Source organism: Argentina anserina, chromosome 3 (genome assembly GCF_933775445.1).
Source record: "Argentina anserina chromosome 3, drPotAnse1.1, whole genome shotgun sequence".
In the NCBI taxonomy this organism is placed as follows: domain Eukaryota; kingdom Viridiplantae; phylum Streptophyta; class Magnoliopsida; order Rosales; family Rosaceae; genus Argentina; species Argentina anserina.
In genome coordinates, this window is record NC_065874.1 from 2,025,826 (window position 1) to 2,040,503 (window position 14,678).

Here is a 14,678-nt window from a genome sequence, read left to right on the forward strand (position 1 = left end):
ACGCTTGTCGCTGTTTAACATGGTATCAGAGCGGGTCCCTCTCCAGTCGCACCTCCAATCTGTCGTAGGTCCGAGTTGGGTGCCACTTTGTCATGGGCCCAAGATGGGTACCATTATCATGTCATCGGAGAGTTTCCGATTGGATAGTCACCAAGTGTCGTTGGTTACTGGACCTTAGTTTATTTCGTCTAAGTATGTGGGATGTTAATCTGTCACGTGCAGACCTAAAAATTAGGTTGCACATGAGGGGGCGTGTTGGAGAGGAGAGATCCCACATCTAAGAAGTGACAAAAAATAAAGCTTACAAGTGGGTGGATAATAACCAATTGTACCGAGGCCTTTTGTGATTAAAATCAAACACCTGTGAGGTGGTTAAGTTGAGACAATATCGATACAGTTGATCCACGGACCACGCTTGTCGCTCTTTAACAAATACCCTGAAGTACGTGCTCTTGATTATTGATACACACTACACATTTGATTATTCGAAAGCCAAAACTAATCGATCATCACATTGAAGATTCCCAACACTGGCAACACATATCATACAACCACGACTAATATTACTGGTTTAATCAGCAAACTCAATCTTGATGCCACCAATTTTGACATGCTCAGCCCCATACCTTGGAATCAAAGTCACAACAATAGTCTCATCGTCCTCCGCTTCCAAATCTTCCAGCAAATCCGTCAACCCTAACCTCAAGATAGTGTTGAGCTTCTTGGTATGCTTATGCCTGTGCGGCACACTCACAAAGCTCCCGGCAAACTCACTCTTATCAGGTCCACTTGGCAAGTCATCCTCATCGTTCACATACACATCAAACTTCACCCCGACATCTCTGTCAAACTCAATCCCTTCAATCACCAACACCTCTTCCTCATGGTCCTTCTCCTTCTGGCTCCTCTTTTTCTGCTGCGGCCTAGCCACCGCAATACTAATCTTTGATGCCAGGCTTATTGGAAAATGAGCCCCCGCAACTACCTTAGTGGAAGTCTCTGCCGCGTGAGCAACACCGTGGAGCTTGTGACCTAATTTCTTTATGACATCCTTAACTCGGCGAGGAGTTGGCTTGTGGCTTACCCATGGGATGTCAACGTCTTGGTACACATACCCTAGCTTCTTGGAATCAAGGCAGTCTCGTACCTTCACGCGCACCATATTCGCGTTCTCGTCATAGAACAAAAACCCTGAGTCTAACCAATCGGAGTCGGTGAAATCCGCTCTGTTGCCTCCTAGGGTCTTCCACACAGTCCACAAACGGTCAACGTTAGAGTGATGAGAGAAAAATATAGGGTCTCTACCAGCAGAGTAGAAGTTTCCCATGTCCTCAAGATTCGGCTGGGTGTTGTCACCGGTCCAAATGTGAACCGGTCCATGTGGAGTTGTCTCTATTGATCCGCCTCCGGGTTGAGGGTCGTCCCCTGCCCTATAAGGGTTTCCAAAGAACAGCTTAGGGTTCTTGGCGTTGGACACCATTTGCCTGTACATGATCTTGAGGTTGGTGTTGATCTGAGTTTCGTTGGAGACGTTTGCATCCTTGAGATTGTAATTAAGGTCAATGAGCTTCGGAGGCTGGTGGTTAGCGTTTCGAAACTTGTCATAGAGTGGTGACTTAGGATTGGCAAACAAGCCTGGGAGCTGCATGCCAGCCGGAGCATCCCAGTTCCAGAAAGGCAAGGCAAATGACGGGTCGTTGATCAGCTTCCCTAGTATTCTCTCGTAGAAGTACAAGTAGTATCGGTGGAAGGGAAAGAATAGCCACGAGCCGTGGATTTGGAGCTCGAGATCGGGAAATCCAGCTTGGTCGTAAGCTCCATCACAATAAGCACAGTGAATGTTCGCTTGTTGCTTGAAGCTACGTGGATCATCATCAGGGAGAGCTTTCATGAGTTCGATGGCCTTGGAGTATTTCTCAATGTAGGCTTTGTCAACAGCATGAGCCGCTGGCCTAACTCGGAGTTTAGACTTCGGTGGGAGCTGGAACTCGATTATTTTTTTGGCTACAGGTGGGCAACAATCAGTTTGTTGCGCACCTTGAGGCAAGTCTGCTGCTCCACATTTGGAGACGTCAGGAGGAGCCACAGGCTTGGCAAAGGCAAAAGGGTCGGAGCCGAGACCAGCCACTCCGTACAGACCCCCGAGACCAAGAAGCACATTTCTCCTGTCTAGGGTTCTGCCTAAAGGTTCTGCATCGTTGGAGTTGTTGGAAGGGTTTTGGTCATTGTTTGTGGCTTTGCATGAGACCCTACTCCGTGCATAGGAATGCCTAGGTTTTCCAATTATGGAAATTTGGGAATTCTTTTGAGAAAACGAAGACAAAGAAGTTGTAGTACCGGAGATGGTACTTGCGGTGGTGACTGGTGGAGATGACAGAGAAGCCATGGCCTCTAAGTTTTAGGTATGATGATAAAGCTCGGAGGAGGTTCGCTTTTATAATGAATCGTGGGTTGTACAGTTCTATATGATATCAATATACAGAAACAAACAAGTTGGCAGTTCGATCAGTTGACGAAGGAAGATAAAATTAATGAAAACCAGTCCCATGAACCAGGTGGTATATAACAAATTAATCAGAACATGGAATCTTCTTTAACAGAGGCATGCTACATTAAAAGGTACGGTATGCAATTAAGCAATCATCTAATATTTTCATTTTTCACCTATATTTCTTGGTTCTTATTTGAGTTATTTCCACTCAATAATATAGTACTATGATCAGCACACAAATTTTATTTTCTTACCAATAGATCTTGTTTCTCCAAAGAACAACTTTGTAACCGGTAATTCATTACGCACATTGTTATTACCACACTTGGTTCTTAACAGAAACTAATACGATGTTCAAATCGTTAGTGGACTAGCTAAGTAGCTATGTTAAATACTTGTGTTGTTGTATAAATCTTGAGAGAGGAGAGAAAGTCTTCGACAAAAAGTCTTTTATGAATACAAAATTACTCATATTTATCTGATAGATTGCTAAATATATTTTTAGTACTATAGTAGTGATCGAGATCATGTAGCTGCCGGTGATAAGTGATAATTAATCTTTCAGAAAGAAAAATCTGTGTGAAATGAATAAATATGTGATTGTTCGTTATAAGATTATAAATTTATTATCATTGATTCAAATTGTTAATTGAAAATTTGAAATATGACCCTAAATTTGTCTCTATACAACAAGCTTCATATGCAATCTGGAATTTTCTTCTCTTCGGCTATATATGAGTAATGAGTATACAACTATACACCATATACTGTAAACTTGGTTTCGTTCAAGAGTAGTTGAGATTCTAGCTAACCATGTGTCAAGATTAGGTTGATCAATTGAAATAACATCTTAATTATTAGTCGTATGGATGCATGAATCAAATTGATTTGTTTGTGCTAGTGATTACTTAGTGGAGAGGTTTTTAATACTTTTTCTACCAAATCCATTATGCAAATGGGTACGTTCTATTAAATGACAATGTCTGCCAGAAGCGAAAATTAATTGTTGCGTATTAATGTTATGTATGTTGATACAAGTTGTACGTTATTGATGGATATTACTTGACATCGTCAGAAAGAAAAATATACGTAGTTGCCTTAAAGTAATGTCATATTACTCATTCAACTAGTGAAATGGTATAAACAATATGATAACATATAGGCTGCTCGTTCAACTCGATCGTTTTGTTAGATATGGGTGTATATATGATGGTACGCGGCCATGAATTCATGATGATGATATTTTTCTAAATAATATTGGAGAAGCAAGATAACTTAATTAGGGGAATTGCTATCCTGGTTAGCTGGATTAAGCTCTAAATTTGGTTAATTTTAAGATCAATTAAATAATTAACAACATGTTTTTTTTAACTAATTGACGACATGTTGGGCTTCAATTGCATGTTGTCGAGGACTTTATGCTTTTGGGTTCTCACCCCAGCACGGCACCACCATTTCCTCGTTCATTCCCCAATTAAGTTCTTAGTCAAATTATTTAATCCATATGTTCAGCCACCTACCTCCGGCATAAGAAAATTTGAATTTAAATTCAGTTGTAGATCTGAAAACATGCACACGTAAAACCAGATCGATCCGTATCTATATATATATATATAGTTCCTATCCAGAGTGAAGGTTCACTCTGAAGTTTCAGAGTGAAGTTCCAATTTTGGCACACTTTTCGGTCACATTTTTTCACCATAAGTGATTCAATATTTAGATATGCTATTCAAGATCATCTCTATAAAGTTTCATCCAATTTGACAATGATTTGAGCTTTCAAAATTGAGATTTACACGAACGGTTCACGTTGAACAGTTTTAATTCATTCATTGATTTAATCTAATTTCAATACCTTAAAGATGTCCGAATTAGATGAAATTTTGTAGAGATGATCTTGAATAACATATCTAAATATTGAATCACTTATGGTGAAAAAATGTGACCGAAAAGTGTGCCAAAATTGGAACTTCACTCTGAAACTTCAGAGTGAACCTTCACTCTGGATAGGGACTGTATATATATATATATATATATGAGAATTTTCAGGTGTGAACGTCTGTACCTTACATAAGGTACAAATTCACCGATTCTGGTGATGACAGGCTACAACGGCGGGGCGAACCACAACAGCCGCATTCCTCACCTCTCGGCAGTCCCGTTTGTGCCGGTCGGAGCTCTATCAGCGACCCATAGCGGCCGAAATCGCGAAATCGCCAAAATCTGCCCAGAAACTTGATTTTTACAGATTCCGGCCGTCGTGGGTCGCCGATTGAGCTTCGACCGGCATAAGCGAGATGTGGATAGTGCAACTGTGCTGGTCTGCCACGCCCTTGCGGCCTGACGTCGCTGAAATCGGGCCGTTCGCACTTGAAGAGCTATATATATACATGGCCGGGAGCAACCAGGCCACGATTGACTTCCTCTATAAAGAAAAAAAATTAAAAATAAGTAAGAACAACTCGATGTAAACCATTATCATTTTGTTAACAATGAAAAACAATTCAAAGATAGATGCATAAGTAAACTTGAATTTGGTTTGGTCAAAGATTTTACCTTTGAACCAGTCTCTGTCTTAGTTTCTAAGCGAGAAATCAATAACACTATAGCATATATTTTTTAGGCAATATATGGTGGCCGGTACCAATCGACACAATCACGGAATTAAGCGTTAAGATCCGTGCAAACTTCAACAAAATGCATCCATCAAGTTGATTGGAAGAAAAAATAAAAAACGAAATTGAAGAATGCAGCATGAATCACCTCAAGATGATCAATAGCTATAGTTCTAAAACAACAAGGATGGTGTTTCTTGACACTGCAGTTGGATAAATTAAGAAGCAAACTCAATCTTGATGCCACCAATCTTGACTTTGTCCGCCCCATACCTTGGAATCAAAGTCACGACCACCGTTTCATCGTCCTCGGCATCCAAATCCTCCAGTAAATCCGTCAGCCCCAACCTCAGAATAGTGTTGATCTTCTTCGAGTGCTTATGCCTGTGCGGCACACTCACAAAGCTTCCGGCAAACTCAGACTTGTCCGGCCCGCTCGGCAAGTCATCCTCGTCGTTAATGTACACATCAAACTTCACTGCCACATCTCTATCGAACTCGATCCCTTGGATCACTAGTATCTCCTCCTCGTCTTCCTTCTGCTTCTTGCTTCTCTTTTTCTGCTGAGGCCTTGGTACCGCCACTTTAATTTTCCGGCTCAAAGTCAGAGGAAAATCAGTGATTGCCACCTCTTTGGCTTTTGAAGGTGCGGCGTTAGCTACACCGAGCTTCTTGGCTATATTACTGAATCCCACCTTTGACCTTCTTGGCGTTGGCCTTGAGTTCAGCCATGGAATCTCCACATCTTGATACACATAACCGAGATTTTTGGTCTCAAGGCAGTCACGCACCTTGACGCGCACCATATTAGCATTCTCATCGTAGAATAAGAAACCGGAGTCTAACCAATCGGAATCGGTGATGTCATTGTTTTTGGTAGCTAGGGTCTTCCATATATTCCACATCCGATCAACATTGGAGTGGTGCGAGTAGAAAATAGGATCTCTACCGGCGGAGTAAAAGTTTCCCATGTCCTCGAAGTTGGGCTGAGTGCTGTCACCGGTCCACAAGTGAACCGGTCCGTGAGGGGTTCCTTCGACAGAACCACCACCAGGGTCAGGCTCATCGCCAGCCCTGTAGGGGTTGCCAAAGAAGAGCTGAGCATTCTTGGCGTTTGACACCATTTGACGGTACATAATGCTTAGATTGCTGTTGATTTGTGTCGTGTTTGATGCATTGTCCTCCCTTCCGTTAAAATCGAGGTCGATTAGCTTCGGCGGCTGATGAGCGGCGGCTCTGAACTTGTCGTAAAGCGGTGAACTGGGATTGGCGAAGAGAGCAGGCAACTGCATGCCAGCAGGGGAGTCCCAGTTCCAGAACGGCAAAGCAAATGTTGGGTCGTTGATTAGCTTACCCAAGATTCTCTCGTAGAAGTACAAGTAGTATCTGTGGAAGGGAAAGAAGAGCCATGAGTTGTGGATTTGGAGCTCAAGATCAGGAAAGCCTGCCTGGTCATAGGCACCATCACAATAAGCACAATGCACGTTGGCTTGCTGCTTGAAACTACGGGGATCATCGTCCGGAAGGGCTTTCATGAGATCCATGGCCTTATTGTATTTTGCAATGTATGCATCATCCACGGCGTGCGCTGCTGGCCTAACACGCAATGGAGTCGGCGAAGGCAGCTTGAAGTCAACGATCTTTGACGCCACAGGCGGGCAACAATCCATCGGTGCTACGCCATTAGGCAAGTCCGCCGCCCCGCATTTGGACACGTCCGGTGGAGCGACGGGCCTGGCAAAAGCGAAGGGATCGTTCCCAAGACCGGCCACCCCATATAGACCTCCAAGACCAAGAAGCACATTTCTTCTATCAAACTTAGTTACATGAGGTTCGGCATCATTTTGGTCGTTGTTAGCGGCTTTGCATGAAACCCTAGTACGAATGCACTGCCTGGGTTTTCCGATCAAGGAAACCTGGGAGCTGCTGTTTGAGAAAGCTGAGAGGGAGGTTTTAGTAGAGGGAATGGTAGTGGTGGTGACTAGTAGAGGTGAGAGAGAAGCCATGGCCTCTGGTACAATGGAATGCTCACAGAAGGCTTTGGTTTTATAATGAAACTTTCTTACTATTCTGTTCAAATATCCATGCAAAGTTAGCTGTAGCTCGACGAAAGTTGGCAGCCTGATCTAGTTGACAAAGTGTGATACAAAAATTACGACCAAGGCTTGCCCCACGTGGGATATAACATGAGATTACGACGAATCATCTGTCTGGTAGCAATTAATGTTAATTAGCGTCTTAATCCGAAGGAGGTGCTAATTGCTTATTTGTTTAGGTCTTTAGGATAAGATGGGAGAGATGAGTAGTCTTTGATTATTACAGAAATGTGATCACAGGATCTTAAGGTTATTAGAGTGGACCAATTACCATAATCATCATTCGACCGGTGATATCATGACTAATTATTCAAGAAAGATAATGTAACAAGGGGTCCGGATCCGACTGAGTTTAACAATTAACTCAGAAGGTTTGTGCTAATTTAAACTATGCTGATCATTTTTATTTTTTGTATTAATACGAATTGACCCCTGTGCCAGAAGGAAAATCTTTGTTTAATTTGCACAACATGTAGAAAATTGTAACTGATCTTGAAGACTACTTCAATATATTAAGCATTTGTAGTTTGTACATCATTTCTTCCATACAGAACATGGCCACCTCTAGAACAATCTTTGTTATATGCCCATTGGCCGGTACCATATATATTTAAGCTCATATTTAATTATCTTTAAAACATGGAATGGTACTGATCGATCGATATCCTTATTCCTTGCTTATAATGAATCCATTTTCGATAACTTTCGTGATATTGATGATGACAATGTTCAAGTGGGAAGATCAGTACTTAACTAGGGGATTGAACAAATAGGACATCAAGTTTAGCCGTTGAGGTAAGTTTATTAGATAACCACATATATATGGATGATTTTATTTGAACGTAAGTAACTTCAATAAGATATATATATATATATATAGGTCTTAATCCAGAAAAGGGGATAAATTTTGTTTATGATGCATATGTTGAAATTATCACTACTAAGTTCTTAAACAAAAAAATTGTGAGCTTCGCCCAAACTTAATACACTCTTTTATTAAATTAAATCCTGGATGCAAATAAGTCGCATATGCATGGAGTCCATGTGATTCAGTTATGTTTGCTAGTTTTTGGATTTCTAATTCCCCACTTTCCTCCACCTCCTGGTTCATCCCCTCAAGTACGTGTAATCTGTATTATATATTAGTCAAATTATATAATGATGAAATAATATTGAATTATATAGTTTCGGGGACCTGGGATTGTCGTTGGCAGCAAGACTCTTCATCTAATTAATCAAGTTTAAACAGCAAGTTGAAGGTAATTTAGTGGCCTTGTGTAAACCAAACTAATTAGTAGTGTAGACCAAACTATATGTGTAGAGGTTTACAAAAATTAATTAAATGGATCAAGTTAATATGTAGTCAAAGAAATAGAGCATATCGATCAACCTTCCTTTTTTTTTTAACCTTCCTACTAAACCAGCTAATAAGTTTACTTTTGAGCCATACGTCGTTGTCTAAATTAGAAAGTAGAGGGGAATTCAAAGTAAATTGTAACACTAGAACCTATGGAAAATTATTATATGTACCTATGTTGAGTCGCTGACAGCGCGCATAACATAAACTTAATCTTATATTACGGGGAAGAAAAGTTTCTAGATTCATAATATTACTCCAAATATATTTATGTAGGGTGGGAAAGTAGGTTTCATAGAAAGTTAGGCTCTTGACCTCTTGTAGTTGATTTATATATATTTTAATTCTTCATTGCCTTTTTTTCTTCCATGACAAGTCAAACCCATTTTTTCCCACAATATAAACACAAATTAATCTTCATGTATATATATTGCTATGATTATATCTGATGTGAAACCAACAGAGAAATTAGACCTTAGTCTATATCCTCGGGGTTACATAAGTCTTCCATTGAAGCTCAAGTCAAAAGAGTTGTTGTGGGGTTTTGCATTTGATAAGATTTATCATTAGTGACAAATTTGGGCTTGTGGTGCAAAGTGCAGTAACTTGAAGGTTTGATGAGGGCTCCAAAGGCCTCTTAGATATGTAGTTCGACCCACATTGAACTAATTATATCTGCACTGGTGCATGTACTACATATCTCCGCGACTCCGCAAGCTGTACTATAATATAGCGTACTTACGTACTGCATAAGTTCGTTTTATCTATAAAAGACTCAGATTAAAACTAACCGGCCAGATGTTCCTGATACCAAATATCTTGTATTCTTGCTACACCAATATCGCATTGTTTGATCTAAGCAAACCATGAGCTAGCGCTATGAGGTATGTCTTCTTAACCAGCTAGTTTGACAAGAAGAGGGCTTAAATGTAAGTATTTGCATCAATTGTAAGGCAATAACCACGCATTGCAATATTACTTACCTATAGTACGTTATAAGAATTTCTGTTACTCATGGATAGAATTTGTAGATTCATCGTGCAACACTTCAAAAATTATAATATTTCACTATATAGCATTATTTTTCCCTATAAAATTACTTCATCAACGCTAGTACTGAAAAGAAGCAGTGGTCGATTACAAGTAGCAACACAAGAAACTGATCAATTCTTCACATAGTACAAAGCAAGAATTAATAGTAGTGCTGAAGAATGCAACCCATGCATCATGCATGCATGCATAATCAACGATCAAACATGATCAATTGATCATGTGGTAGCAATAAGCTCGATCTTGAATCCACCTATGGGGAGGGTTTCATTTTAACCAGGTAGATTAGCCGACGTTGCAGAGCTCCACAGACACACAGCAATGGCCAGAATCAAGGTTCACGAGCTAAGGCAGAAGTCCAAGGCCGATCTCTTGGCCCAGCTCAAGGATCTCAAGGCCGAGCTCGCCCTCCTCCGCGTCGCTAAGGTCACCGGTGGAGCACCCAACAAGCTGTCCAAGATCAAGGTTGTGAGGCTTGGGATTGCTCAGGTGTTGACAGTGATCTCACAGAAGCAGAAGGCTGCTCTGAGAGAAGTGTACAAGAACAAGAAACTCTTGCCTCTTAATCTTCGTCCCAAGAAGACCAGGGCCATTCGCCGAAGGCTCACCAAGCACCAGGCCTCTTTGAAGACTGAACGTGAGAAGAAGAGGGAGATGTACTACCCCTTGAGGAAGTTTGCGATCAAGGCGTAGAGTTGTGGTTCGCTTTATTTAGGTCATCTATCTTCTGCAATAGAAACTTATGGTCACAAGTTTTGATTTTGAATTGATGTGTTGAACATGAGATTTTGATGTCAAATTTGACTTCTCTAGGTTGGGTATCACCCAAACCAATTATGTTCTAAAAAAAAAAAGAATCCACCTTTGGTGATAGGCGTTTTCCCAAACTTCGGCACCAGTGTCACCACCACACTACTATCCTCCTCCGCCCCCAAATCGGTCAGTAAATTCGTTATCCCCAACCTCAAGGTCGTCTTGAGCTTCTTATTCGCCCTATGCGGCACGTGCACAAAACTCCGGGCAAACTCTGCCTTGTCCTTCCCGCTCACCACATCTGCATCATCATTCACATACACATCAACCTTCAACATCCCGCTCCCGGCGAACTCGATACCACTGATCACCAAGACCTCCTCCTCCTTCGCCTTCTCCGCCGCTGTCCTCTTAGCCGCCGAAGGCCGCGCCACCTCAACACTAATAGTCTCACTCAACGTGGCCGGGAACTTCGAAGTCAACTGCGCGGAGGAAACCGCCGCCTTCCTTTTATTCTTTGATTTCCTTGCCGTAGGCTTTGACTTCAGCCACGGTATGTCCACGTCCTGGTACTTGTACCCACGTTTCGACTCGTCGAGCGAGTCCCGGACTTTGACTCGGACCAGGTTCTTGTTCTCATTGTAGAACAAAAACCCGGTGTCAAGCCAATCGGTTTTGGTGATATCAGTCCCACCTCGCGCTTTGTAGAGAGACCACATGCGGTCTACGTTAGAATGGTGAGAGTAAAAGATAGGATCCCTTCCTGCTGAGCAGAAAGTTCCCATGTCCTCCCCATTAGTTTGAGTAGGATCTCCAGTCCAAAGATGGATGTTATTATGTGGAATACTCTCGATGTTTCCGGCCCCGGGGTTCGGGTCGTCGCCGGCCCTATAAGGCTCGCCGAAGAAGAGGTGGTGAGAAGTTGCTTTAGAGATCATTTGTTGGTACATGGTGGTGAGGTTCTCTTTGATTCTAGTCTTGTCATCAGTGTCGTCGTCAGTGCCACCGTAGTTGAGGTCTAGAATCTTAGGGGGTTGATGCGCTGCGTTCCGGTATTGGTCATAGAGAGAGGAGGTGGGGTCGGTGAAAATGGAGGGGATATACATGCCGGCCGGAGCGTCCCAATTCCAGAAAGGAAGAGCGAAAGTGGGATCATCGATGAGCTTGCCCATGATCTTCTCGTGGAAGTAGAGATACCAACGGTGCCAAGGGTAGAAGAGCCAGCAGAAGTGGACTTGGATTTCAAGGTCGGAAAACCCCGCCATAGGGTACCCGCCGTCGCAATACGAACAGTGGACCATAGCTTGCTGGGCCAGGCTTCGTGGGTCATCTTCTGGTAGGACCCGCACGAGCTCAACTGCCTCTTTATATTTGGCCAAGTATAGCAGGTCCTTTGCGACATTCTGGGCTGCCGGCCTAGTGCGTATAGGACCCGGATCGGGTAGTTTGAAGTCTATGATTGTGGTGGTGTTTGGCGGCAACATCTATTATGCGCCTACTCTCCGTGAGTCCAGGCCTTTTTTTAGACGGCGTCTGGTATCAGTGGCAAAGGTAAAAATTTGGTCACGTGTAGTATTGTTCTTGTGGATCAGTTGTCCATTACCAGAAATCGACCGATCAGAAATTACCCTAATTCAAAACTCACCCAATTTCGAATTCAAGCATATAAAGTTGATGAGGTAAACGAACTAGAGAATGAGGGAAACGCCATTAGGCTCCAATCTAAGAAATTGAGGGTATAATCAAGCTGGGGCAAGATTATAAGTTGTGCTCACCGATTGGAGGCTAGAGAAGCTCATCAGAGCTCTGGAATTCTTGCCGGTCGATCAAACATGCCTATATTTTTCAATTAAATCGAAATTGGGGCAGATATGTTTAATTGTAGAACTCCGGCGACCTATTCTCATATTGGTAAGACTAGCTATATAGCTTCATGCCAGCCCAATTCTTCCACTAATTTCTCGAATTCAAAAGCTTACGAATTCGACCTCACTCCTATGCTACCGAAATCAAGTGAAAAGGATTACGATATGAGATTTTCGATATGGGAATCATCAAATGGTGGAGTCGCCGACACCATTATAATGGAATTAAGTATACACAACAAACATGAATGCCAAAAAAGATTTAATTCGGGGATTTCTTCTCTTCAAATATGGCCCTCATCATTTTGCGGAAGAAGCTCTTCAACCTCTGCTCTGAGATTTTCCCAAAAATGGGTTCCTCAGACAGTCTTCCTACAGTCCTACCCACCCCAGTCTCAAATTTGACGACTTCACACGTGTGATCAAGGGAGTAAAGTCCAAGTCAGACTTACCCTCCTTCACTTCCACAACTTACCTTTTTTTTCTAACGTCTCAGAGTTTAACTACTGTCTGGATCTAATTCTTAGCTGACCTATCATTGATAGACACGTAAGCAAATTTGAATTAGGCTCTCGGAGAATAGGCTCTTACCAGAACTTGCCGTGTTTGGCGGGCAACAGTCAATAATTGTACCATCGGGTTTGTCCGCCGGACCGCATGTGGCTAGGTCGGGCGGTGGCACAGGTGCGGCAAATGCAAAAGGATTAGTTTCGAGACCTGCCGTGCCATATAGACCACCAGCACCCAAGCCAATGAGCATGTTTCTCCTGTCAAGTTTTCCCATACAGTCATGATTTTGGTCATTGTTCTTTGTTGCCTTGCATACAAAGCCTTGCTTAGGGTTTGTGGCCAATGAAGGTCGTCGGGATTTCTTGGGGAAGAGAGGATTGAAGGTAGCTGTTGAGGTATGCGAAGTGGAGTTGGGGCAGAATATCTTAGCAGTGGGTGGTAGAGGAGGAGAAGCCATGGCTTATGTCTATGACCTATGAGTTTTGCTTTTGCTGCAACAATGAGCATCACATTAGACCATTCTGTATGATCAACAGTGAATATGAATTAACAAGGTGATCGATAACAGCGATTGTTGAGAGAGTATTCTATACAAGAACAGCACTACCTGGCCCCGTTGGCATTCTTACTTTTTGCTTGACACCTACTCCATTATTCCAAAGTGATCGAGTTTCATACTCGAATATTGTAGGATAACAAACAAAACAGGAACGAGATATGTGTGACTGTGTGAGCGGGATTAAAACACGTTGAAAACTGAATTGTATCACTTTCGAAGGCCAAGTGTAGTTGCAGAACCAATACAAAACCATTATATGATACACAACGTCGATCATAAGATATATATGTTTGGTGCAATTGATTAATTGATTTTTTTCGTACGTAAATATTCTATGAAAAATATAATTAATAAGGTGTTTTAATCATGATGCGGCAATGGATGATATGGAACATAAAAATTTCGTACGTTGAGTTATTAAGTCTCGAAGACCAACCAATTAATTAGCATATATTGCCCGTTAACGCAATCATGAATTCATGATTGAGATTGCTAAACTATCATGACGTTGAATTTATCATATTCAATTATTAATCCCCACCTTGTACATGGAAAATTCTAGTATACATCTCACATCGGACGGTCGATATTATTTTATGAGTGGAGTCAGAAAAACCTTAAGAAATTGTAATCCCTTGACCAAAAAAAAAAATTGTAATCCTGAATATTCTTCGTTTTTACTTTTTATTTAACCGGTTCTTTGATTAATGCATGCTGCCTTTGGTAGGTGATATATACATATAGGAGCGTGTTTACCTACAAGTTCTGGTGTGTTAGTTGGGTACAAGATCTTCACTTCTCATTAGGTACAGTCGGTACATAAGAGTTTTCGATATGGGAAATCATTACATATTTGCGAGCACAGACACACACGCACCACCTTCAACGTATGCTACATGAAATTTGAGATGATGATGATCGAAATTGATGAGCACAAATGCAGTTTTTTTTTACATTAATAAGATTTTTCCTCCTAAAAGCAGCCCTTATGTGATGTGACGAAAGTTTAGCTCCATCACGTACTTAGCTTCAACCTTATGCGTAAGAGAATATGTATATCACTGTTACCCAGTCCCCACTATATATGGTCATGAGCAAGAGCAAAAGCTTAAGCAGTCAGCAATTAGGAGACAAATTAGCTCGGGCAATAAGCCTATATCTCTGGGTATTTACTTGTCAGTCATATGACAATCGTATGTGTTGTGTTTGATTCATGATATATATATATATATATATATATCTGTATAATTTATAAACACTGTAAAGTTATTATTCCAAGTTCTAACAGTAGTGTGATGGAAGTAATTAACCATTCTTTCCCTTTGGGTGTTCTCTCTACCTCCACCGCCAACAGCCCACGACCAACTTTCCTTCGTCTTTTC

General features: G+C 41.7%; 4 protein-coding genes across 4 annotated transcripts; 1 reads left to right on the forward strand and 3 right to left on the reverse strand.

Moving 5' to 3' along the window:
• Positions 1-439: 439 nt before the first annotated feature.
• LOC126786735 (polyphenol oxidase, chloroplastic-like) lies at positions 440-2,547 on the reverse strand. Its single transcript, XM_050512655.1, has one exon. The coding sequence runs from the start codon at positions 2,384-2,386 to the stop codon at positions 572-574; it is 1,815 nt and encodes a 604-aa protein (XP_050368612.1). The 5' UTR covers positions 2,387-2,547; the 3' UTR covers positions 440-571.
• Positions 2,548-5,239: 2,692 nt separating this feature from the next.
• Positions 5,240-7,125, reverse strand: LOC126786736 (polyphenol oxidase, chloroplastic-like). The gene has a single exon (XM_050512656.1). It carries the CDS (start codon positions 7,110-7,112, stop codon positions 5,325-5,327), a length of 1,788 nt encoding a protein of 595 aa, XP_050368613.1. The 5' UTR covers positions 7,113-7,125; the 3' UTR covers positions 5,240-5,324.
• A 2,332-nt stretch (positions 7,126-9,457) lies between these two features.
• LOC126786746 (60S ribosomal protein L35-like) lies at positions 9,458-10,446 on the forward strand. The gene has a single exon (XM_050512666.1). The coding sequence runs from the start codon at positions 9,931-9,933 to the stop codon at positions 10,300-10,302; it is 372 nt and encodes a 123-aa protein (XP_050368623.1). The 5' UTR covers positions 9,458-9,930; the 3' UTR covers positions 10,303-10,446.
• LOC126786747 (polyphenol oxidase latent form, chloroplastic-like) lies at positions 10,431-13,646 on the reverse strand. The gene is made up of 2 exons (XM_050512667.1): positions 12,841-13,646; positions 10,431-11,840 (listed from the first exon to the last, which is right to left on the reverse strand). Exons 1-2 carry the CDS (start codon positions 13,192-13,194, stop codon positions 10,431-10,433), a joined length of 1,764 nt encoding a protein of 587 aa, XP_050368624.1. The 5' UTR covers positions 13,195-13,646.
• Between the last annotated feature and the right edge of the window lie 1,032 nt (positions 13,647-14,678).

Coding starts and splice junctions, on each gene's coding strand:
- LOC126786735 (XM_050512655.1), bottom strand. CDS start 2,386: ATGGCTTCTCTGTCATCTCCACCAGTCACCACCGCAAGTACCATCTCC.
- LOC126786736 (XM_050512656.1), bottom strand. CDS start 7,112: ATGGCTTCTCTCTCACCTCTACTAGTCACCACCACTACCATTCCCTCT.
- LOC126786747 (XM_050512667.1), bottom strand. CDS start 13,194: ATGGCTTCTCCTCCTCTACCACCCACTGCTAAGATATTCTGCCCCAAC. Junction 11,841..12,840: donor GTACAATTATTGACTGTTGC/CCGCCAAACACG, acceptor TAATAGATGTTG/CCGCCAAACACCACCACAAT.
- LOC126786746 (XM_050512666.1), top strand. CDS start 9,931: ATGGCCAGAATCAAGGTTCACGAGCTAAGGCAGAAGTCCAAGGCCGAT.